Here is a 26,514-nt window from a genome sequence, read left to right on the forward strand (position 1 = left end):
GGTGTTGAGGCCACCACTCCTTGCTTGTGATTTCCCCCCATTATTTCACTACCCCCCCACGAAGGAGGACTCTAAGAACCCTTCAGTCTATAATGATAATACCTCTTTCAATGCATGATGGATAAGTGGTTGCAAGAAGTTTCCAAGTGGACCACCGAGGAAGAAGAGGTGTATGAATCTCTAAAGAATTTAACTAAAGCCCTCCTTCCTGGTTGCTCTATAATAAGCATTCAAGAAATAGTGAACCCTACATCCTTCGGCCAGTCCATCTCAACTCCTTATTGAGGCTCAAGGTGCAAAAGCTCAAGAAGGAGTGTAAGTTGCTTTAAATTCCATCACTCTCCACACTCATCCCAGGAGTGTGCCCCAAGGTGACAAATCTCTCTCTCTCTCTCTCTCTCTCTCTCTCTCTCTCTCTCTCTCCGCATGGACAAAGAGATGAGCATAGAATCAAGGGGATTAGCTTTGCCATGGATAGGAAGTAGTTGTAGCTTTCTCTTATATATTTTCCATGGATAGACAGATTTGTCTTATATCTAGACTTGATTCCTCCATACTCTCATGTGCAATGATGGCCCCAGGGGGACACAAGCCGAGAACCTAGCGGTCAACAAGGAACATGAGCTAGGAGGTGGATGGATCATCTTTGTCTTTCTTGACTCTGCACTATGTAGCCCCCCTCGACCACCTTTTGCACCTATCTATTTTCCTGTTAAGTATGGAGCCTGATTTACCCCTTGTAATTTTCTGTGGTAAAAGCGCACATTTGTAAGGCCCCCATTACGAGGAGAAGCCATCGTGCATGAAGGAAAATCACTCACCGGAAATAAAAATCACTTGGCCGAAACCAAAATTTCACGGCCAAAAATCAAGGGCAACTTTAGGGCCAACCAAACTTCGTCGGAATATTCATTTTCGCCGGAATATTATGGCCGGACAACGGTCGAAAAGTGGTCGGAAAACGATCGGTCGGTTGGTCGGTGGCCGGTAGTCAATGGCCAGTGGCCGGTGGTCGGAAGTCAATAGCCAGTGGCCGGTGTGGCTGAATTCAAAAGTGGACTTGTCTTCTCAAGGGCGGCCACACATGGGCGGATTGGAGGGTCCGATTTGGACTTATCTACACAAGGGCGGCTACACATGGCTGCCTCTCATGAGAGAGGGCAGCTCTTTTGGCCTATAAAAGGAGGCCATTTCTACACATATTTCATAGTGTGAAGTTGATGCAACAAGGCGAGTGTGAGGTGGTGAGAGTGAAGCAAGGTGTGAGCTCTATTAAGGGTATAATCCCTTTGTAAACTACTCTTCTTTTGAATTACTAAAGCCATTGAGTGGCTGCTTTCCCGTGGACGTAGCCCACATTGGGTGAACCACGTATATCGTATGTACTCTCTCTCTCTCTCTCTCTCTCTCTCTCTCTCTCTCTCTAATCTCGTGTGTGTGAAATCTATCTCTCTCCATTAAGTAATCTACTCAAATATCTATTTAGCTACGTCATATTTCCTAACATTGCCTCCCATCGAGGTGCTCCTGATTTTTCACCTACCCACTCACTTCTCACAGCAGAGAGACAGAGCATACTGATAGTATCACACGTGTGTATGTTTGTGTGTGTGTGTGTGTGTGTGTGTGTGTGTGTGTGTGTGTGTGTGTGTGTGTGTGTGTGTGTGTGTGAGTAAGAGAGAGAGAGAGAGAGAGATGCTCTTGCCATGGTCACCTTAGTGGATTGAAGGGGCACAACCTAGATGAGCAACCGAGAGGAGGATGATCCATTTCCATGACACAAACAAACAACCTACAGTCCTCAACAAACTCAGCTTGCAATGCCAATAATTTATTTTTATTTTTTTTAGGGTCACTCAATTATTATCACACACACACACACACACACAGAGAGAGAGAGAGAGAGAGAGAGAGAGAGAAGGGGGGGGGGGGTGCAAGGGAAGGTTACAAAAAGTATTAGAGATTGCAAAGTTCCAAGCAGGTGGTGAATGAGGGATGGAAGCAAACACACACACACACACACATATATATACACACACACACACACACACACACACACACACACACACACACACACACAAACATACAATATATATATATATATATATATATATATATATATACATACACACACACACACACACACACACACACACACACACACACATATATATATATATATATAGAGAGAGAGAGAGAGAGAGAGAGAGAGAGAGAGAGAGAGAGAGAGACCCGAGGATGAGACAGGTGAACTAGACATATTGATGGAGAAGCGTTGTGTGCTATGTATGTAGTCAAGCAGAGATAGGCAACTAGCATACTGCTACACCATGGAAATATACAACGAGAGTGGCACCATCATTATCGGTCCCTAAAAAGGCCCGCACGTTAGTTTTGTTGGCTTCCCTTGGATGAATGGATACCAAAGTCAATTGCTTGCAGGTAAACTAATGGAATCCCTCTACTCTCTTATCTCTCTCTCTCTCTCTCTCTCTCTCTCTCTCTCTCTCTCTCTCTCTCTCTCTACCCCTACCCCCCCCCCCCCCCCCCTCTTCACCTCCAACCCCCTCATAAGCTCTAGATTGTTGGTGCTGGATACTAAGTGAGGGTATCACCCTAGCTACAATCACTAATTCTTGATGTGCTCCTCGATGCCATTCTACCTACTAGAAAATATGCACGCACTACTCAGATTGACATCTAGGTGACCTACACCTAAAGAAGGCCAGCATAGTAGCTTAACAAGAGTTCAAGGTGGAGATCAAGGCAGGAGTAAGGAGCTGTTACAAGGAGAAAAGTTGAAGATTAAGTCATAAGTAAGGAGAGGCAACACACCTAGGCATATCTATGTCATGAAGGAGGTACTTTGTGTTTTCCCTCTTTCCTCTATCTCACACTAGATTGCAACACACGTGCTTTAAACAAATGCTATATGACACTGTCTATTTTAGTATTGAATGCTTGCATAGAGAAATAACCTTGGGCAGACATATGCTAGACCTCCCGATAAAACTTTGTGTCAGTGGGTTGAATTGTGTAGGCATCTCTCTCTCTCTCTCTCTCTCTCTCTCTCTCTCTCTCTCTCTCTCTCTCTCTCTCTCTCCGTCCATCTAGAGTACAAATTACGTAGTCCCCCACACGCCATCACCATTCCACTACTAGCGTGCTCAAGCCGTCTCTCTCTCTATGCACACCCCTGTCATTCTATGCTCTCTCCACACAAAACATGGTGGCCCATCTTTCTTGATCCAAGTTTGCCTTCCAGCACAACATCCGAGAGAGAGAGAGAGAGAGAGAGAGAGAGAGAGCTACATTCCTCCTCAACTCCACTAATGCATCTATGTCAATTTGTGTTGTAGGCATCTCAATGATGCCATCTGCCGCATCTTACCTGTTATTAATGGCATCCTCCTCACGTCTATCTCATGAGCACTTGAATTCATGGAGGCCTTGCAGCAGCTTTTTGAAGCCATAAGAATCACAACAACAGATCCTACAAATTTATCTCTTAGCCATTGTTTGGGAAAATTCATTTTGGCAACCATAGACGATTCCCTTTTAATGAAATTTTTGAAGAAGAAAGTTTGAAATTTTGAGCTAAATTTTACTATTTTTACACTTTACTTTAAAAAGTGTTGGGAATTTTCCGTCTCTTCTTCTTCTCAAGCGGAATTGTTACTTTTCAAAGAAGCAATATGGTTGCAAGGTAAGACACACTTTGCCAAACACTGCTCTTCACAATAAGTCCTCTTTTCTATTGTGTCTCTCATTCATGCTCTATCCGTGAGTACTACCTTGAGAGTCATTTGGTCAGTAGCCGATAGCACTTATACCTACAGACCGTCGAGTGCAAGATGTGAGCTTGGGGGGGCTAGGGGTCATGGCCTACCGTGCGAACCGGTCTAAGGGTCAAGAGGTCTAGGTGTCGATTTATTGCCATTCGCTGCAAGAGCGGCGGGTCGGAACCATGAAAGGGGAGCGGAGGTGGCGCGACGGAGGTGTATGTGTGTGAGCTTGCTTTGTCGTAGCTCAGACGAGCCAGCTCGTTACACCGGCACGATTCTGTTGCACCACTGAGCCTAGCTTAATTGAGCACAACCTGCAATTCGATAGTTTGTTCGGCCTCATCAATCCTGCATCCAGCTCTCACACACGAGCTAGCGCGAGAGGCCGAAGGACATGTGGAAAAGGTACTCAAGGGTGTGGGTACCCATGGGGGTCATCACTAGAGAGTGTGGACTCACCTAGCGTTGTTTAATGGACTCCTAAAGTGGCATGAAAGTTCACCCACGAGTTTGCAACTTGTATGGGTTGATTTGAAAGGCTTGTATGATGTCATCAGTGATGTTAGATGATATGCCTTAGCCAGCTCTATATAATGAGCCTTTTGTACATACTTTTATGTTGAATCAATGAATCTACTTTTGCACCTACATTCTACTCTATCTCTATTGTGTAATTAACTTTGTCATTGGCAGGTTAACACCATGAATGCTTCTCCCTCTTATCCTCCCTAAACTCTACATCTCTCTCTCTCTCTCTCTCATCTTTTAGGATTGTTCCTACAACACAATGTTGAATATTCAATGCTAAAAGAAGTTGGGCGATATTATAGAAGTCAAGGGTTCAAACACCTAGCTTTACAACATGAAGTCATTGATGAGGGGGACGATGTGAACAAGGTTACCCTTGGCTGAAATTGTGGAGCGTGCAAGCATGGTTGGCTTCTCAAATGTGGGCCTAAGATGAGGAAATGATGAAGTCATGAAGTCTATTAATGAAGTGGAAGCCAAGGAAGCATAGACAAGCAAGTCAAAATTTGCAGCCAATCAAAGAATCTTCTTATGAGTATGGCTCTTACATACTATGCTTTATTAATGGCTCTTAGAGCAACACAAGATGTTAGCTAGAAGCCTTAAAACTACACTTCAAGTTCTGTATGTTTCAATTTGCATAATTTTCATACATTCAATTTGCTCTCCTAAATAAAACTCAAATGCCTTTTCCCAAATCTTAGCCATGGTCAAACCTATGTGTGTTTGCATGTCTATGTAATATTTGCTTCTCTCTCTCAAGTGTACACTATACATTGAAATTGTTTACCGAAACTATAAGCCATGGGCATGGTCAAGTTGTCATCTTTCGTTTCAAATTCTTACTACAATAATTTGGTAAGTGAGCCACATCTCAAGCATTGAGTACCTTGACTAATGCTCCCCATCCTTTGGTGGTATTCCACCCTATTCCCTCCTCCAATTGGTCACTCCTAAGTATCCCCTTCTTGTACATCATGCTTGGTGCCCTCCGCTACCCCTTGCCTCAAATCAACTAGCTCCTTCTAACTTATTTGACGATTTATTGTGCCCTACATAATGAAAAATGATGTCCTAAATTATCCTTGCGCAGGTAGTGTGCTATCACAGCCTTACCTCTCTCTCTCTCTCTCTCTCTCTCTCTCTCTCTCATGTGGGTGTGGGTGTGTGTGCGTGTGCTAATAAAAACACGAAAATGGTATAACCTTTCTATCACCCAAGTGTGGTACATGACTTCAACTCGCCTCATCGGATAGATCTTTAAGGTCTCTTAGCAAAGTTTTCTACGACATTAGAATAATGTTCTTCTTCTTCTTCTTCTTCTTCTTCTTCTCTCTCATGGTGGTGCCACTTGATTAAGTTGGTTAATTACAAAGAATTAAGTATAATGTCGTTTAAGTTCCATGCAAAAGATTTTGCATAATGAAATTTTTAGCTTTATCAATGTATGCAATGGGCACCAAAGGATTTTGTTGAGCATTTTCCCATAAAACATACATCTATAGCAAGGTTCTTGTTGACACTGCCGTTAAGGCAAAGTCTAAGGGGATTTGTCCCCATGACTATAGCGGATTTGGCACGAGGTGTTTTTTTAAATTGCTGCTTGAATACCGAAGCGTGAGTTGTCCGCAAGCGAATCCGTAATCGGCAGTTGGTCAGGACTTTGTCAGAGCTTCCCTAGCCAACTCGGGGCTAGAGAATCGAGATGACGGATGTACGTATGGGAATCGCCGTGCTAGGCAGCAAGGCCTAGCTGAGAGGCTGAGAGAGAGAGAGAGAGAGAGAGAGAGAGAGAGATGGTATGTACCGAAGGCAATGCTGCGTTCGTCCGCCTCACCTCCAACGGCATGCTGTCAAGCAGTCCTTCTTATAGTATTCATGACCACAGGCAAAGTCACCTCTAGGACCCCTCATTCAATTGCAAGCGAGAGAACTGTTTACCTACATAGGTTTTTGGCAACATCGCAAATGTGACAAATATCACTATATTACTTTTTTGCTTATGGTTGGAAAACAACTTACATTTTCTGGGCCTAATCTTCACAATCCCATCAATTTGATTGATGTACTAGGGTAAAGGGGCCAATATAAGGCCACCTATGAAAGGGGACGAATTGTGGGCACTTTGCTGTAGTGTTTTGAGCTCGAGAAGGTGCATTCAAGAGCTCAATGTAAGGAGCGGTGAGGCGTGCATGACGCATGACACAAACAAAATTTTCTGTGTAACAAAAATGGCCTCGAGTAGGAAGAGTATATTGAACCAATGAGACAACAAGCTCGTACTCAAGAATGGACGACTAAAATCTCATCATGTCTTGCTTTAACCACTCCACGCCCAGTCAAATGTGTCCCACTTCTAGAACAAAGTAGCTTTATCAAAGGGGGCCGACGGGTCCCAAAGACGTGGAGCCAGCTTATTATTGGCCCCTTTATCCTATTAGGCAAGGGATGAAAGGCTTTAAAGGCTTTTGGGAAGCACAGTGATGACTTTAATGGTCAACTGATGATCAGCAGTTGTAGCACCCTAATGAAAGCAAAATCTATTCAATGCTAATCATACCTCATCAGCTCTAACGACGAAAAACATCCATACAATAATGACAGGTCCTTTGACAAATATTTAAGCTTAGCAAAACAATTGGAATGAGTTTTTGGACCATTAACTACAAATATCAAATGTAGGCGCAATTGTTTGTTTTTTACGACACAAAAAAAAGACAGACTTAATTTCTAAATCAAGATCACGTGTTTATTTACCTTAATAAACACTAACAAGAACATGCCCTGAGATATCTAAGCATATTCCATATTATTCAAGCTTTTGTAGTTATTTGTCCCGCGAGAGAAATTCAAGTTGTTCTCACTCAACCATGTAAATATTAATCTCCAAAAGCTACAAAGGAGATGCCTACTGATTGGCCAGATTGTTCCCACAATTGATACGCTCTCTTGCATCTAATTGGATGCACCACAAGAATGTACAATTTAAACCAAGCAATCTTGACCTAGCTTTGGATTGTTGCATTAGTTAGATGATCGACTCCCATCCGGTTTTAAAAAGTTTAACAATAATAGTGTCTGTGAACCCAACTTTCAGATCTCCACAAGATAAAGATGAGGGTAAACAAAAAGTTGTAATCACATACCACAATAAAGGTTGTGTAAAGTTACTAACGTAAATTGAATGCATTAATACAACATAATCCAAATTACTACTAATTGTGACTGTCCACAAGAAGTTTTGGACAAATTCTCACAATAATTCCCACATTGTGACTTTACCTCACATCATGAGCTTCTCTGAGGGAGGGACCGCATAGCTAGCTACGTAAGATTGGGGGCAAGGGACCACCGGTCCGGTGGGGGGGACCCCCAATCATACCTAGTTAGGTATGCGGTGCCTCTCGAGCAGAAGCTCATGATGTTATTCATTGTATGAAAAACACTAGAAAAAACTCCGTTTTTCCTACATGAGAAAATTTCTAAATCTTCTTGTGGTTGCATTGCATGACAAATTGGTTATCTACTTCCCTCTTCTATAACAAGCATTGGGCTCTATATTGTTGATCAAATGGATTAGGGCCTCTATGACTGTTCCTACGATGTAAAATCTGTCTCTCCCTCTCTCTCTCCATTGCAATTCTCATCACCACTATCCTTGATTATCAAGAATCACTAATCAAACCCACATAGCTGAACATCAAACATATCTTTGGTCCCACAGGTCATGTTTGACCTCCGAGGACGATAAAATAATCTGTTTGTTTTGCATTTTCAAGATGTATCTGTTTAAGAAATAAAATTAAATCTCTCCCCTTCTCTCTCTCTCTCTCTCTCTCTCTCTCTCTCTCTCTCTCTCTCTCACTCTCACGCACACACACACACACAAGACATTGGTGTCGCAGCATCATCCATTCGAGGCTTATCACTTGTGTGTGGGTAAGAATAATCAATAATCAGTTTTCTGAAGATCAGTTTCTACATTATAAACTAAACTTCACAGTCAAGTCTTTTGAAATTGTCAAGATTGCCAAACCCTTGGGGTGGGCGCAGGACAACGTGGAAGAGATACTTTCTAAAGCTCAGTGGAGAAAACTGAGTAGCACCTGTGCCGAATCCATGCAGATAAGTGATCCAAAGCGGCACTTACGTATAGCTACATCACCACAAATTGCCAACAGACAAGTGTCATCAATTCAGCTATCTACGACATGTATTTTAAGTCATCATGAATTAATCTTTTTGCATTCCTTAATTATGAGTTTTGGACATGTTTTTATGATTCTTGATTGTTCTTTTGAAGATCCATGATTAAGATAAATGTCCTCAATTATGAGATAAGCTTAATTAAGGTAAATGTCATCGATTATGCTTTTTAAGAATACTCGTTATGAGAATCATGATTACAATATTTACAAAAACTCCCTATGTATTACTAGGGTTTCTGCTTTTTATGATTTTTTCATTGCTTATTAAGAGATTTTTTATTTAAGATCCATGTTATCGCTTACGATTAGGCTTATGAGTGCAAACTTGCTTAAGATAAAAGCCATGAATTATGCCTTTGATGAATGCTCTGAATGAGAATTATCATGAGAATTTTTGCATGACCTCCCTATGCATTACTCTTTCCATGTGAGCATATTCTCGCACATACTAAGCGGAAAAAACAGAGCAATAATTCTTTCATTCATTCCCCAAAAAAGAACTAATGTTCTTACCAGAAAACTGCATCACTTCAAGAGTGAATATCATCGACTGAAGGCGCAGGCAAGCTGGAGAGTGGTCTCAGCTGCATTCCAGCTCGCTTCATGATGACCCGATCCTCTTGCACTTGAGGACTCTTGGACCTCTTGAGAAGTAGTTGTAGCCGTGGTGACTCCACTAGTAGGCGCTTGCATTGATCTGGCCTCAGCCAGCTGCATACACCCAAAAGAAGTAAATCAGAGAATAAATTAACTGACTCAATTTCATGATTTATAAGTTTACACACCACATGCACCTGTTCACAAGCTGCTGTTAGAATCGTTTTCTATAGGACCTAATGAAGTCGGACAGCAAAAACTATCACAATAACATGCACACCGGCACTGGTGGCATGACTTATCAATCTAGCATAAAATTGCCAATAATCATTGCCAGAATTGGGGGGTGGGGGGGATCCACTAGTAGTAATACCTAGACGTCACCTGAGAGCACCAAAACTGCTTTAGGCCTGTCCACACAAGGGCACCGGACACGCTGGAAATGGTCCGATGTATCCGGGCTGACGATATGGGGGCCTTATTTACCAATATATATAGGTTCCCCCATTGTGAGACGTGCCTTTTTTGCCTTCATAAGCTCTGAGCTCCCCCATTGCACACTCATGTCGTAGCATATCATGACTCTTATTGAGTACCCACCACAAAACAATGAATTAAAAACCATTAAGCTCATGATGCTACAGGACTTAGAACTCTAGGCCATGGCTTCTTTTTCATGGAGAGTTTAACCATTGTATTTCAACCTCTTTGTACGGGAACAAAAGTGAGCTGCCCTTCAAAAGATACACTAAAATGTGTGGAATTTCTGAATTTTAACAGGCAAGGGTGCTCATCATAAATCATCCCTGCAAGTCCGAAGTGATGACTTCCCACGAGTTAAAAGCATGTTGTGCATCATCCATAAGCCTCACGACTTTTCATGAGGAAGTAATATATCATGCAAAGCATACCCTCCACTATATGTTCCATGGGCAAGGATGAATGAACACCGTAGATCCCAAGCGAAGTAATCTTGGGAGAGCGTCATAAAATAGTATCAACTCTGAATGTCAAGCACAGCTTAAATGAAAGTTTTAGGTTTAATTCCTCTTTTCTTAACTGTTTGCTCCATTTGAGATAACGTTTTCACTAAGGATTTGTCAGCAGCCTTCTGATCAATTGCAGATCAGCGAGCTCTTTCTCTTTTACCAACTCAAAGCAAAATAGCATGCCGCTTAATCTCTTTCTTCATTCTATGAGCCCTAGCTAATGAGCCCTAGCTAATTGGGTCCAAAGTTGCATTTAATTTGGAGAACGAAGAAAGAACAAGGTTCATGAAATCGCTGTCATACCTTGGACCTCAGCACCTCGTTTTGTTGCAGGAGGATTTGTTCCTGCACCAATAACAATGAAGCGAATGGAGGATTATCATTTGCACTTATGTAAAAGCCTTCCACACAACACTTCGTTTTTCTCGACCATGGTTTCTCATTCAGACAATATTGTTGAATGGATGTGGCCTTGAAGATTGCAAGCCTATTACTACTCCTATGGAGATAGGTTTGAAGCTTTAAGCATTTACCTTCTTGCGAAGTTCCTGAACTTGCTCTGCCAACAAGTGTGTCTGGCCATCCAAACAAGGAATTCAGAGATCAATGATGCTCAATTGCCACAAGAACTACTTGCTTACACTTCAAAAGTACATGACAGTAGTTCAACTTAATTACAGGTGTCTCATATCCTTGAATAAGACATAGCAGTTGCGCGCGCCAATAAATTACCTTTACCGCACGGACTTTGTTTAGGCCAGTGTCCAGCTTGCTCTCAAGAGTTTGGAGGTCTTTAATTTGCAAGCCTCCCAAATTTTCTCCCATCATGTTTCTGCACTCACATTAAAAGAGGCACACCATCCTCATCAGATACCTCTACACCCACGACTCAATCTCTCTCACACATATGCTTGCAAGTAATGATGTGCACTCACTCCCAGCCGCATGTACACACAAATACAGCTCACACAACATGCCACAAGAAGTTTTGGACAAATTCCCACATTGTGACTTACCTCAACATCATGAGCTTCTGTGAGGGAGGCACCGCATACCTAGCTAGGTACGATTGGAGGCAGGGGACCGCCGGCCCGGTGGGGGGGCCGGTGGTCCCTTGCCCCCAATCGTACCTAGCTAGGTATGCGGTGCCTCTCGAACAGAAGCTCATGGTGTTATGCATTGTATGAAAAACACTGAAAAAGACTCCGTTTTCTTACATGAGAAAAATTCTTGATCTTCTTGTGATGGTAGTGATAGCAAACTCCATGTGCTCTCTCTCTCTCTCTCTCTCTCTCTCTCTCTCTCTCTCTCTCTCTCTCACACACACACACACACACACACACACAGTTTTCTCGTGTATGCTTCCTCACATCTATGTGAGTACCCAGAACTTACATGTGTGCAATTGCAAACTGGTCATAAACAAACAAACCTTTGGGTTTCCTCCATGAAGATCAGCCGCTCCTTCAATCGCTCCGCCTCATGTTTCCAATACTACAATAAGATAAGCAGCTAGTTAGCTTGATCCAAGTTTGGAAAGTAGCATTGTTTTATTTGATCTGTTACTGATCTTCTGAATATCTCTCATAAATGGAGAATGATGGGTCATCTGTTAAATAGTTTAGGAATGGAAGAAAGTGTCCATTACAACGCAGGAAGAAGAAGACTTGCTTCTACAGATGATAATTCTTTGGTTAGATCCTTTTTGGGACACATTTTCTTTTCCCAAAAGCAAATAAGGGCTAGGCCTTATCAAACTTGGACAGGGTTGCTATTAAAATGGTTGGTAATTTGGTAATGAGAGCTATGGACTCAATGGACTGTCAGACTCTCCTTCTCAAAAGAAATATCCACAGGTTTAAGCTAAAAGAGTACAAAGTTTGCACTAACTTGAACATTAGGGACATCCTCCTCTATTCTTTGCCTTTCAACCATGTTGGTGCTAAAATTCTGTGCACGTTCTGGCGGGCCTCGTAGGTCATCAAAAGCAATTGGAGCCCTTCCAAAAAATTTAAATCTAACTACTGCTATTTTCTCAATGATTCACCTTAGCAAAAAGTGTTTCCCAACAGAAGAGCACACAACTGCTTTAAAGCAGGAATAAAATTTTGGAATGATTTGTTTCAAAATCACAGCTTGAAGTTACTGCAAACAGAGTTCAACTTCAGCATAATTGACGCATTATGGTATGTGGAAAGAGGTAAGTCTATATATTATCCAAACCATGCCTTCCCTCAAGAGGATGCAAGCTGAAAAGTACAATTGATAAAGTAGAACTATTTATATTAAAACAGTTCAAACTCAAAGGAAGAGTTGAAGAGGAAGCTTAACAAAAAGTGAAAGCTTTAGCTCCAAGCTGATCCTACAGGTTTAAATGCCTTTGGGCTTACCCATTAGCCAACAACAACAACATATTGATGTGGCTAATTGTCCGTCATGCGGTATCGAGTGGAGATAAGGCACTAAGAGCTAGGGTAATTGATGGCTCAAGTTCTACATGCAAGCAGGCCACTGAAGATGTCTCTCACATTTTCTTCGGCTCTGCAGGGACATCACTATGTTCCTTCTCGAGAGGGTCACTACATAAAAAAATGCCCATCTTGTGGGTTCAACACTAGGGATTATTGTTTTCTATATTCTCTCGCATTTTCAGATACAGGGAGTGTCAAAAAAATGATCCTGAAAAAAATTAGAATAAGAGAATGGTTCCTTTATTGGTGAAGATTTTTCAACCACTAGGTTTTATATATAGTCCTTGAACGCACATGATATATAGGTTTTACATATCTAGTGACTGACCTCGAGAGTTCCTTTCTAGCATTCAAAAAAGTCGGGCTCAAATTTGCATCAAAAAATTAGAAGTTCAGGATGTGTTGTTTGGTAATTATAAGGATGTGGACATTCCTCTATGGAGCATCTACAGAGGATTGTTATTATGGTCTGAATGGGTGCATAAGAATGGTATCTTATTCTCCCATAGCTCTCAAAGATGGCTTGTATTGTTACAGCTTCAATTAGGTGAAGTTGATGTCAACCTATAGAATGATATGACTGAAGTGTTTCCCTTGTTAATCTTCTCAAATTGATTTACAAAGGAATCTGAAGTGGAAACAATTAGAAGCCAAGATCCCTAAAATTTACTTGGCTATGAGAGGATGAGTTACTCCATCGTCTAGTTTGTATTTTTCATGGGGCTATTTCATCCCCTTGCATCGAATCCATGTATCTTTCTGTTTTCTTTCTACTTTAATTTTACCACTCTTTCCAAAAGAAAAGTTAGATTAGCATAGCATGATTGTACACTCCATGCCACATCCACTAGAGTTACAGCTAAGACCTTTTTTTAATTTGCCATGTTCTTTTGTGCTTTGACCTTTTATTTTCAATGTTTGGATTAATAAAGGACGTTAACAATTATATTGATGTTAGTAAATGTCCCAACGTTGGGTATAGATCTCTCAAATTAATTTGAAAGAGTTTGAACTTGTCACAACGTGGAGGCTATGTAAAAATATCGGAAGGCTATCCCACATAGGCACATGATTCAAACCAATGTCTCTTGGAAACAGCTCTCAATGAAGAGTGGTATCAAATGACAATCAAATATCTAAATCAAACATAAGATATTTGAGCCAAACACACTAAACAGAAGCTATGCAAGCTGCCTTGTACTAAGCCTCACAAGTTAAAGTGGCCATTGTAGGTTACTTCCTGCTCACTGAAGATATCCATCAATTCTTAAATATTTAAAAAACCATTAGTGGATACTTGTGTAACCTAATAACCAACTCAATCCGAGTCCAAAAATCATATAAACATGTAGACCTTGGTTTTCCTTGAGGTAAAACAACCCAAGGTATATGGTAGTGAGTTGCAACATACATGCTTAATTAACTCTAGTCTTCTAATTGAACACTTACGTGTCTTGACATACTAAATTGTCCTATTTTCTTAAAAATGTACTAAAAAAAACATTGAATTTTTCTCTATGTCAAAATACAAGCCCTATGGAGATAATTATGGTAAGTTCTAAGTATTAAATTCTAATAAAATTTAAAGTTGTTTTGCCGAAAAAATCATTCAATTCTTATATCTTTTTGTGGAGGGGACCTTCTTTATGTTTATAAAATCCAAGTGTTAGTATTTAGTGTCACAAAATAATGGAATGCCCTTCAAGGACTAGTCTCAAAGACACTTGCAAATTATGGAAATAATATCATATTGGAGCATGTGCTAACTAAGAGCATAATTTTGGCCTTCCAAAGGTCTGATTGGGGTTATTCTAGTGTAATTTGAAAACTACAAATGACTCAACATGTTGAAAACCAAGTGAAAGGGTGGTGGTAATGTATGTGCTAGTCTCCACCCAACCGTGCTATCTTATAGCCTCCCCCTAGCGTACACACTATCCGGCCGTGCCGATGGCCTTGCCCATAGGACCCATGTCGTTACACTATCCCCCCCCCCCTTTGAAGAATCGTTTTCGTCCTCGAAAACGAACGTAGGAAAATGTTTCTCAAGTGCGGGAACATTCTTGCATCTAGAACCTTCTTCAGGTCTATCTAGCCATTTTACCAACACCTGTCGTCTGACATGATGTTTGGTGCAAAGCTCATGAGAATCCAAAATCTTTTCGGGCTCATGAGGAATGCTTGACGATTCGATAAGGTCAACTAACACACCTGTGTCAATGACGTTATCATTCTGTCCTAGCTGTTTTCGTAAATGGCTAACATGAAAAACAGGATGAACTCGTGAGTGCTATGGGAGAGCTAACTTATAGGCCACTTGACCTATACGTTTGAGAATGGTAAACGGTCCACAATAGCGTGGTGAAAGTTTAGCACCTTTTTCCGTCTTCAAACTTTCTGAATGCTCTGGAAATTTGAGGAAAACCTTCTTCGAAAGTAGCAAGACGACGATGCTAATCTGCGTACTTCTTATATCGATCTTGAGCTTGCTTAACATTCTGTCGAGCAACTCGAAGCATTCCAAAATGGCCTTGGAGAAAATCCTTCGCTTGTTGTATCTTCTCCCTAGCCAACGCCACCGTAACGAGTGATCTAGATTGAAATCCATATAAAAGCATAAATGGACTAAACCCTATAGTCACATGCTTTGAACTATCATAAGCAAATTCCAATATAGGTAAGTAGTCTTCCCAATTGGTTTGCTTCTTGCTAACGTACGCTCATAGCATATTCTCTAGCACTTGATTAACTCTTTCTGTTTGACGATCCGTTTCTGGATGATCAGCCGTACTTAGATTAAGTTTAATTTCCAACTTTTGGAACACAGCTCTCCAAAAATGATTATCGAACTTTCCATCTCTATCACTAATGATACTAGCTGAAAGACCGTAGAGTTTATATATATGCTTCACAAATAGCCGTGCTAATTCCGGTGTCTTAACCGTAGTTTTAGTGGGAATGAATCGACCCATCTTTGTGAAACGGTCTACAATTACCCAAATGACATCATGGCCATGATTTGTAGTAGGTAGTCCTACTACAAAATTCATAGAGATACTCTCCCACTTACCTTGTAGAATCTCTAAACGATGTAAAAGGCCACCTACCTTGAGGCGCTCTGCCTTATTAACTTGGCATTGTTGGTAGTTTAGTACGTACTCTTGAACATCATGATGTAAGCCCGACCAATAAAATTGCCGTCGAACTAAGGCATACGTCTTACAAATACCTAGATGACCAGTACTTGGACTATCGTGACACTCAAATAAGACTTGGCACGTAGTGTCTTGAGTCCTTTGGCACACATACTCATACTCTACCTTTGTGGAGTAAGTAGCCATCATCAATGGAAAAGTTCTTCCATCACTTAAGCTCTTCCCGAGTAGAGGTGGAGCTCTGCGAGTTTTTATCTATGCGTGCTGAGACATGTTGATCTGGCTCTTCAGAGACATGTGAGTGTGAGAGATCCCTTTTTAAAACTGCACTCTACACTTTAGCATATGATTGATCGTGTGCACACTTGCCACGTAATGACTCCAAAAATCAACTCTTTGGTTCCGTGAAAGCAAGTGAATTAATCTGAGGCATTTGACTTAGTGCATCCGCTACTACATTATATTTTCCCTTGCAATATTGTAGCTTACAATCATAATCTTGAAGGATTTCTACCCATCTAGCTTTACGGCCCTTCAAGTCTGTTTGAGTAGTAAACCATTTGATACTCTCATGCTCAAAAACTACTTCAAACTCTAAATAGTGTCGCCACTTTCGTAAAGCGTGTATTCTAGCATAGAGCTCTCGCTCATAAACAGAATAATTTTGTTGAGCTCTATCTAAATTTTTACTCTCAAAGGCTATAGGTCTTCCCTCATGGAGAAGTACCGTACCAATGGCTTTATCACTAGCATCGATCTCTACCACAAACGGCTTAAGTGGATCGACGATTGCTAGGATAGGAGCAGTGGCTATAGCTACCTTGAGCTGTTCAAAACTGCATTTTTGGGCTTCTTCCCAAGAAATGGTCTTACCTTTTGCTTTAAGTTGATCCGTCGTAGGAACAGTGATTTTGGCATAGTCACGGATATACTCTCGAGACAATCTGGCCATGCCTAAAAATATTTGAAGCTCCTCAACCATGTTGGGATGTGGCCATCGAAGAATAGCAACGACCTTGTCAGTGTCCATCTTAATGCCAAAATAAGAGATCACATGACCGAGGTAATGTATCTCTGTTTTAAAGAAATTGCAGTTGCTTTGCTTAGCATACAATGCGTGAGCTCGTAGCTGTTCAAACACTAAACGTAAGTATTCAATGTGTTCATCTTCAGTCTTACTGTAAATGAGAATGTCATCAAGGAAAACCAGAACAAATTTTTCAAGATAGAGATGTAAGACATTATCCATGAGTGTCATAAATATAGTTGGAGCATTGGTTAGACCAAAAGACAACCAAAAATTCAAAATGTCCGAACTGTGTTTCAAAGGCAGTTTTGGAGATATCTTAGAGTAGGATACGTACCTGGTCGTATCCTGAACGAATATCTATCTTTGTATAGTATCTTGCCCCATGGAGTTGATCAAACAACTCATCCACTCAAGACAGAGGATACTTATTCTTGATGACTATCGCATTTAATCCGCGATAATCTACGCTCATACGCATAGTACCATCTTTCTTCTTTACCAGCCAATAGAATTGGTCATGCCCAAGACAAAGTGTAGGTCTAATGAAACCACGAGCGAGGTACTCAGCCAACTGACTCTCAATCTCCTTGGCTTCTTTAGCACTCATACGATAAGGTGGTTTACTCACCGGTTTAGTGCCTCGCAAAACATCGACTATACCATGCTACACATCACGTGTAGGAGGTAAACCCGGTGGTAAATCACTTGAGAACACATCACTATACTCCGTGAGTAAGTGAGTCAGCTTTTGCCGTGCAAAAGGAGAAAATAAACTAGAGTTATGCTGGGATGGGGAATCTTCTAATACCTCTAATGTATGTTTTACAACAGTTACACGTTGCTCTATAGAATTAAAATTGAGAGCACTTTGCTCGTTAGATTTGTTAACACTTTTTTTATCAGTAGAATTCTTTGCACTTTGCATATCATTACTAGAATTCAACACACTTTGCTCTTGAGAATTCACAAGACTTGGAGACAAGCAGTAACACAAAAAGAGTTCATCTATTAAATCTGCTTTCTACAAAATAGAAAACTCGGTTGTATGTATAAAAGGTGCAGATGATATATTTTTCTCACCAAGAAAAAGTATATGTTTACCATTGGCCATAAAGGATAAGGAGTTGTGTTCATAACTTGTGTGCAATGTGTTTCCTAAACCCATGCAACCACTCCTGTCCTAAAACTATATCAGCACGGTCCATGTTCATAACTTGGAGGTCAAGGGTCATCGTATGATCTTGAAACAATAAGCTCAACCCCTTGAACTACCGTGTCCCATACTTCTTTATCATTCCCAGACATCTGCTCCACCAGATACTTATACGAGCAGGGAGTCTGTATCAGCTTCAATTTTTTCACTAGTTTTTAGTTTAACACTAGAATGGTAACCTAACAGGACATAAAAGTGTCCTTTCAGGGTTTTGGGAAAAAATTCCAAAACCATAGTAGATCCACTCATTTTGAAAAATCCTTTCATGAGCTTATAGTTCAATAACTACTACATATGGAAAAAATGAGAAACTTGTAAGAGTGGGGATTTTTGTAGGACATGAGATAAAATGCCCCGTTAACTTCAATGGGTTGGTGACCAAAACATATGGTTGCTTTTACCTTACTATTTTTTTTTTGGGCAAAAAAAATAGGTACAAAAAAGTTGCATTTTTGCCATTCTGCAAACCTATCATCAAAGTTTCTATAGTCACGCTCAATACAGATACTATATACATGTTTTCTTAGTTCCCTTTGGACCTTTGGATTCAAAAGGATCCATGGAGCATGTCAAACGGATAATGGATCTCTTACAATTGGAACCTTGGGGGCAATGTTAAAGTGCTAAATACAGCAAACATGAAAAAACTGGATTTAGCATTATGACCTCTAGAACCCACAGAAACTACTCAATATCTAGCCAAGTTTGTAGTCTATGATTAGATATGTTTACTACCTACAAAATACACACAATTGGCCTAAGAAACTAGCAATATTGAGAAAGTTATACTTGCTACTCTAAAATGTACCGTATTCTTCAGCAATCAAAAAACTCAACCATCATCATATACTATGCTATATAGCATATTAGGTCCCCCAAAACTCAAGGAAGATTAGATTTACGTTATACATTACACTTACTCAATCAAAATTGAATTTGGATATCAAGAAATCCATCAAAAAAATCATAAAAGTGCTAATTTTGGCCAAAAAACAGGATTATGCAATTCTTGTAAATTGGCCATAACTTCCAATTTTAACACTTAGCTCTCCTTACAAGCATCAAAACATGTTGAGAACTATGAAGGCCTAACCTGTAGCCATCTAAACCTCACAAACATGAAGTTTAGAGTGGTATAGTTACCAAAAATTGAAAAAAAAAACAAAAAACAGGACCCGTTTTTTCACACAGTTTAGGTTCAAAAATGTTGTGTAAGAGTAAGGTTAATGGTGAGACCGATACTCCAAAAAAAATGCTAAGCTTTTTTCAGCTCATAAGGCAACCTTGTGGATATATAGCACCTAAAAATTCATTTTCATACTCTTCAAATAATTCAAGCAAAATGGTCACTTAACAGGACACAAAAGTGTCCAAGGACATAAAAGTGTCCTATTACCATTCTAGTGTTAAGAAATTATGAGTTTCACCATCATCTACTAAAATACGAACACGTTGTCCGTTAACAGTGCCGCATACGAATCCAATCATAGGGACCAAAGGTGGATTGCCACATTGAAGCAGGCACACAACACTTGTGCTTTGCTTCCATATGAAGAATCTCTACAACACAATATTTAGGAGATGAATCTAATGTGAGGCATTGCACCATGTGCATGGCCTTTTCTTTGCCTTGCAAAAGAGGACAATCTTTCTTGTTATGTTGGTCCGAAATACATCAAAAACACAAATTGTGTTTCTTTGTACGCTCAAAATCAACAATGCTGAGAGACCCACGTGGAGTATCTCGTGATTTCTTAGGCTTCTTAGCCTCTTGTGGACGTGGAGAGGTAGATTGCCTCTTATTCCTCTTGGAACATGTTGGAGATCTACCTCGCCATTGGCTCTTAGGCACATTGCTCTTAGCAAAAGTAGTCTTGGAGTAGGAAACATTTCCTTTCCTCTCTTGGTCATTATCATATCTTTGGGCATGATTGATGGCTTCTTCCAAAGTTTTGGGATGTTGGGTCTTGACGTGAAGACGGAAGTCTTTGTGAAGACCCCGATTAAAACCCCGTATCTTTTGAAATTCATCTAGGCCTTCTACTTTTAATATGATTTTCCGATACTTTAAAAGATACTATGTGAGAGAGAGGCCAAACATGCGGCATGCATCGTATGCTAACCAATTCTTATCTTCTTCATTGGAGTCCAAAAACTCTTTGGAGAAAGAAGCTTGAAACGCAGCCCAAGACAGAGGACGAGCATCTATTGGAAAAGTCATCCACCACTTATAGGCTTTGGCTTTAAGAGAGAGACTTGCTGCCACGGTTGTCTTTATATCTGGGGTGTGTCTCAATCAAGAATATCGCTCTATTTGTGTAAGAACGTATTGACCGCATCCTTGTTGCCATCACGCTCTTCCCCGTGAAATTCAAGAATTGTAATATTCTTAGGTAATGCATTGCTATCTTTTGCATCTTCTATAGCATTTGTCTCTTGGACTCCGAGCTTGGTTCCATTGAACCGTGTCACTTGTGGCTCCTTGAGTCGTCTGTGAATTCATAAATTTCACAAGTAACTCTGTAAGATTGGTAACTTTTGCATTAAGTGCAGAGAGGTTGCGTTCAAGTACGCTTTGGTGATTTTTCAAAGTCTTGAAAGCAGTCATATCTACAAGCCCATGATCTCCTAGATCATCATCATCACGCATATTAGTGTTAGCAGCACCCGTGGTGCCCTGATTTTGATCTACGTACTCAAAATCAAACATGTGTGGAGATGGGATATCCTCACTGGCCATGGTAAACACACACTAATACAAAGAGAAAAAAAATGAAAACTTGTACCTTGAGAAATTGAACTCTTTATGTTTTGTATGCTCCACGATTTGCGTTTCATGCGAACCTCACCTTGCGGAAATTTGAGCGCTTCACTTGTCGTTCATTGTAAGAACATCTTTGAGGATTCTTCACAAAAACCCGTCGTTTTTGTGAAGGCTTTTGTTCACTTTGAAGCTACCTCCTTGAGGAAAAAGAGTTTTGGAGAAAAACTTGCCTTCCTCCAAGAAGTGAAAAGGAAGGGTTAAGCTACTTGCTTGAGGTTTGAATCTTTCCTTTCCTTCTAGTTTTCCTTTCAACACAAGCAAGATATCTTTCCTTGTTATACACAACAAGAGTCAATAGCTTGATGGTAAAGTGTTGACCTCTTAACCTCATGGGGTGGGTAAAGTGCTCTGCTGTGCTGAATCAATGATCCCAAGCCCTCCCTGAGAACAAGGAAGTGTGATGACTGACCAAGCCACCTTGGCTCGGGCAATCTGAGTGTCGCGACCTGACCAAAGGAAGTTCCTGATCAGCCTCTCTACCTGGCTGATACAAGAACTCGAGAAGATCCAGCAAGAAGTGATGTACCACATAGTCGCCAACAACACCTGGTTGGCAACTACTACTCTACCAACCAACGGAAGTCGTGCTGAGCTCCAATGTAACAGCTTTCTCTTGATGGACAGGAGAAGAGGAGCAATCTGCTGCTCGGGGGACAAATCCAAACCAACCTGACAACCCAAGTACCGAACTGCAGTCCCTGGAGGAATCCACCTGAAACCCTCTCCTCGCATCCAATCTGGCACAGGAGCACTGCCAACCGAGAAAGCCACTGTCTTTCTCCAGTTGATAAGTGCGCCCGATGCACAACAGAAGGTCTCCAAAGCCTGCCTACATCTGTGTAAATTGGCCTCCTGGCCCTCTAAGTACAAGGCGGAGTCGTCCGCAAACTCAACGTCCAGAAGCTCATCTCCCCGCATAGGGAGTGCTAAGCCCCTCAGACCAACCTGCTGTGACACCAAAAATCTGTTCATCGCCTCCGCATAGAAAAGAAAGAGAAACGGGGCAAGTCTGACCGATCGTGTGAGCATGAAGCGCTCACCTCTACCTCCTACCAAAAGCACCTGACTGTGAGCCTGTCTGTACAAAGCTGACACCCCTCTGATCCAAGCATCTGAGAAGCCCATCTTGCGAAGCGTGCCCTCTAGAAAGTCCCAGTCAACTCTGTCGTATGCCTTGTCAAAATCGAGAAGAAGAATCACAAGGCCCTCCCCACGGAGGCGTGCCAGGGCAGAAGCCTCCCAGAAAGTGAAGATGTTGTCAAGGATACTGCGTTCCTTGACAAAACCAGTCTGAGTCCCATGTATAAGGCTCTCCAAAGTGGATGAATCCTCAAACTCAGAGCCTTGGCAAGAATTTTGTAGGCTGAGTTGAGGATGGAGATGGGGTGCCACTGTCGAATCTCATCCAAGGAGCCACCCTCCTTTGGGATGAGGTAAATCAAGCCCTCACTCATGCTATCCGGCATCACTCCTGTGTGTAGAATGTACTGAAAGGCACTACACAGATCTGGGCCAAGCAGGTCCCAGTACTCCAAGAAAAAGCTGGGAGTCAGCCCACCCTCACCTGGACAGCTACCACGCGGGAGGGCCCTAAGAGCCGTGTGCAGCTCCTCAAGCTGAAGAGGTATCTCTAGCCTCTGGCGCATCTCCTCAGTCACAAGACAAGGCATCTGCGCCCAAACCTGCTCCCTGCATGCATCCTGTCTCTCTGACTGGGGCTCAGCCGACAGTAGCTTACGGTAAATTTCAGTAGCAACTGCACGCATATCCTTAGGCTCACAAACAACTGACCCATCGGGTCTCCTCAGCTGATTGACCTTGACATGCGAGTGCCGAGGTCCCACTGCCTCAAAAAAGGCACCTGTCACTCTGTCACCCACCTGATTCCACTGAGATGCCTGTCGGTAAAAGGCAAACTCATGGCGCCTCTCCTCTGTGCAAGCAAGCTCCTGTCGAGCCTGCTATAACTGCTCCTCCAACCAGGGACTGTCTGGATGCTGCTCCTACATCCTCTTTAGTGAAGCAATCCCTCGTTTGAGACATTGCTCCTCCTCTCTCGCTACAACCCGTCGATCCAGAGACTCCTGGAGAAAAACAGGCTAAGCTAAGCTAGGCCTAAGGCCACTCTGTCTGCAGGTAGAGCCTGGCTGGCCATGCCCTCTGTCCAGAGAGCCTCTACCCTCTCTCTGAGTGCTGAGTCCAACAAGACCCGCTCTGGGATGCGAAGCATCGTGCTCCCACTCCTCTGCATGTCTGCCACTGTGAGGATCAATGGTGCATGGTCCGATAAGGATATCCCTTCCAGGATGCCCACTGATCCCCCCAAGTCACTGAAGTGGTCACTAGTGTAGAAGCGATCTATCCGCGATAGATTCACTCCTTCCACTCTGCGGTCCGATCTAGAGAAGGCAAGACTCTCTTGAGGCCTCACAAAGCCAGAATGCTGCCATGTTCCGAGACCCTCAGAGTCATACACAACCTCTCCCAAGCTGCTAGCTCGACTCCATGCACAGTAGCATGGCTGCCTCCGATCCTGTCAAAAGAGTCCTCCAACATGTTGAAGTCCCCTCCTACACACCAATGGTCAACCTGTGGCAAAGACTCAACAATCTGTGACCAAAACTCTGCACGAGCACGCGCCACATTGGGCGCATAGATGTTCAGGAGGCCCACAAGGCCACCCTGAACCTGCAAAGTAATCCACTAAGCCCTGCCTGGCACAATAATCCCTCTGCCCACAATGGCCTGCTGCAATGAGTCCGCAATAGTCATACATACCCCACCCTGGATGCCTCCAGGTCCAAAAGCAACTGACCAAAAGATATCATAACGTCCACGCAAAATCTGACCACATTGCCGAATGCGGCTCTCAGACAAATGGTGCTCCTGAAGCATAAGGAGATCAATCTCTCCTCTCACAAGGAAAAGCTGAAGCTCCTGACGCAATCGGCCGCGCTGCCGCTGACACTGGGGCCCGCCTAATCCCTGCACGTTCCACGAGACGATCCTCATGGGGAGCGTGAGAGAACAAATGCTGCCGCAGCAGCAAGACGGGTTATCTTCGAGGCAGGCATCCGAGCGTCCTCTAGATAGGCGAGCCTGTAGTGAGTGCCTGGCCCAAGCCCAAGCAGAGCGAGACGTGCGTAAAGCAACCTCCTCTGACCAGGAGTACTCATGAATGTATACATAGTAAGGCAAACACTGCGTATCAGCAAAAAAGTACACCACAATGTGCTTACATCCTGCTGAGTATGGGGGTGTCACCGCAAACTTGGCCAGTGGCCACAAAGTTTGCAGCAAATCTGTAACTCCAAGTTCTCCCATGTGGTGAGAGAACTCGAGAACCTGTGTATGCAACCATCCCACCACTAAGTCGAGGGACCACTCTGTCTCGGTCCTACCACAGAGGAGAAAGGAGAAACCAACTGCTGAGTCCAAGGCCTCCGTCCCCCTAGCGGCGAGGAACAGAGCGTGGACCCTGAAGCAGGCTGCCTCGTGGTCTGCTGCGGAATCGCCGAGAAAGCGAGTGAATCCGTAATCGAAGAAATCCCAGTGGCATCAGAGGTCAATGCTCGTCAGACCACGAGGGATAGTTGCAAGGACAGATGTCTGAATCTGCACAGGGGGCCGCAAGAATAGCTGACCCTCTCTCGCTAGGCGACTCGTGGCAAAGGCGTTGCCAAGAGATCTCCTAGCCGCCGGCAAGGGACCAGTCTCCTGAGTCGACGGCGGTACTGAAGCAGGAGGAGGGAGAGAAGGAGCTCGAGGGGGCGGAGGAGAAGAGAAGCGGGGTGGGGCGGCAGAGACAGGGGGGCAAGGTGGGGAGTGGGCAGGAGCAGAGGGCGAGGGAGGGGATGAGGAGGAAGAGGGGAAATCTAGAGGTGGGGTGGCTGGCGAGGGTGAAGCAGAAGTGGAGGCTGGCGTAGGGGGCTCCTCCTACTCAAGAGGACCAAAGCGGTTCCCCGTGGGAACCCACTACTGCTGAGTAGGCACTTGAGGGCCACTCTGAGTGCCATGCTGTCGTTGTGGCCCCTGGCGTCAACGGCCACGGGCCTGCTGCCACCCCTCCTCCACTGGAGCCCCAGGCTCGGAGGGTGGCTCAGAATCTGTGCACTGTGCCGCTGGCTGTGGTTGCGGCCCAGACTTGGCAGGCTGGGACTGAGGCTGAGGTGCAGGTCAAGGCCTCCTCCGTGGACAGGCCTTCGCTAGGTGGCCCATCTGTCTGCAAATGAAGCATTGGTTCGGGAGACCCGAGTACTCCACACTCTGTCTAAACCAACCCCCACTCACCCGAGGCACTCACCCGAGGCAAAAGGATGACCTTCGGGAGCGTGTGGGTATCTCTGACCAAAACTCGAACTGAAGGGATGCCAGCCGCCTTGGCAGCTACTGATGCTGCCGTACTAGGTGTCTCCAGGACACTCCCGATGGCAGAGCCAATCCTGGAGAGAAGTGGAAGGTACTCCCTCCGTAAACCCGGAAAGCAGACTGAGCTAGGGATGTCTGCCTCCCCTACAAGCACATCCGAAGTCGGGTCAAAACCATGTCGCCACTGTCGAAAGTGGGCGCATGATGCTCGGATGGCCAGCGGACTCATAGCTATGACCTTGGACGCCATCGCGGAAGTCTCGAACTCGATCTGGTAATACCCTCGTCCGAGGATCTGGACATCCAAAATCTTGCCCACCTCTACGAGAAGGCGGGCCTGGAGAAGGTCTCGCAGCTCTCCTCTACTAGGACGGGTGCCGAGAACCTTGCAGATGATAGAAGTCGCCTGCAAGCGCTCTACCTCTGCGGCAAGGCTCACTTGCTCTGTCGGCGAAAGAGCAAGTCGAATAGTGGGCTCAGTGGGGTCGGGCGAGGAGGCTTCAAGCGAGTCCCTCTATGGCGGAGTTGGAGCCTCCATCTATGTCTACTGCTGAGTCGAAGAAGCGGACGGTGAAGAAAAACTGCAACCGAGTACGCCGAACACTTGTCCGAAGAGAAAATGTTGCAGAGCCAGGTGCAGAAAACCTTCAGGGACTTCGGGGACAATGAGGAACAAGGGGGGATGGAGGGAAGGATAAAGAGGCGAGCGAGGGTACAAAGGCTGCGGGGGAGGGGGGCAGGGGGATGGGAGAAAACAGCCAAGGAAGGGGGGGGGGGGGGGGGGGGGGGGGGGGGGCTAGAGAACAGCTAGGGGTGAGGGCAGCAGGGGGCAGTGGTGGCGGGCTGGGCTGGGTGAGGGAAACAGCGCGAGGGCGAGAGGGGGCAGGGGGAGGCAGCGCGAGGGCGAGGGGGAGCAGCGTGGGGGGAGCGGGGGGCAGCACGAGGGCGAGAGAGAGAGGGGGGGTGAGGGGCAGCGATGGCGCAAGGGGGGGGGAGCGTGCAGCAGCAGCGAGAGCCAATCCGATTTTTGATTAGATTTAGATTTATTTACGTTATATTAGATTAGATTTAGGTTTATTTACGTTATTTACCTGTTATTGAAGAGGGAAATGGCATAACCAATCTACCACACTTGGTTGATAGAAAGGTGATACCATTTTCTTCTTTTTATCGTTTAAGATAAGGTTAGATTTAAACTTTTGTGTAGGTGCAACTCAGAGAGCCGCCGACGCTTGTTAGAAATGGCGAGAAAATTTCCTGCACTCACAGCCTCGACAGTCCATGTGGACCAACAATTCCACCTGCATTTTCGACTGCTGCTACCATACAGTAAGCCGTCATGATCA

At 43.6% G+C, this 26,514-nt stretch overlaps 1 protein-coding gene across 2 annotated transcripts in view; it reads right to left on the reverse strand.

Annotated features, from left to right (window-relative positions):
- Positions 1-8,212: 8,212 nt before the first annotated feature.
- The window catches only part of LOC147419568 (agamous-like MADS-box protein AGL11), a 101,399-nt gene continuing 83,097 nt past the window's right edge, over positions 8,213-26,514 (reverse strand). For both annotated transcript variants that reach the window (XM_086505294.1, XM_086505295.1), the window contains 6 exons: positions 11,540-11,601; positions 10,840-10,939; positions 10,641-10,682; positions 10,411-10,452; positions 9,035-9,232; positions 8,213-8,469 (listed from right to left, as the gene is read on the reverse strand). In XM_086505294.1, coding sequence (XP_086361420.1) covers positions 9,065-9,232; positions 10,411-10,452; positions 10,641-10,682; positions 10,840-10,939; positions 11,540-11,601 — 414 coding nt within the window. In that variant the 3' untranslated portion in view covers positions 8,213-8,469; positions 9,035-9,064. The remainder of the gene's footprint in view (positions 8,470-9,034; positions 9,233-10,410; positions 10,453-10,640; positions 10,683-10,839; positions 10,940-11,539; positions 11,602-26,514) is intronic.

This window comes from Adiantum capillus-veneris, chromosome 29 (assembly GCF_014529385.1).
Source record: "Adiantum capillus-veneris isolate H3 chromosome 29, ASM1452938v2, whole genome shotgun sequence".
Lineage (NCBI taxonomy): Eukaryota > Viridiplantae > Streptophyta > Polypodiopsida > Polypodiales > Pteridaceae > Adiantum > Adiantum capillus-veneris.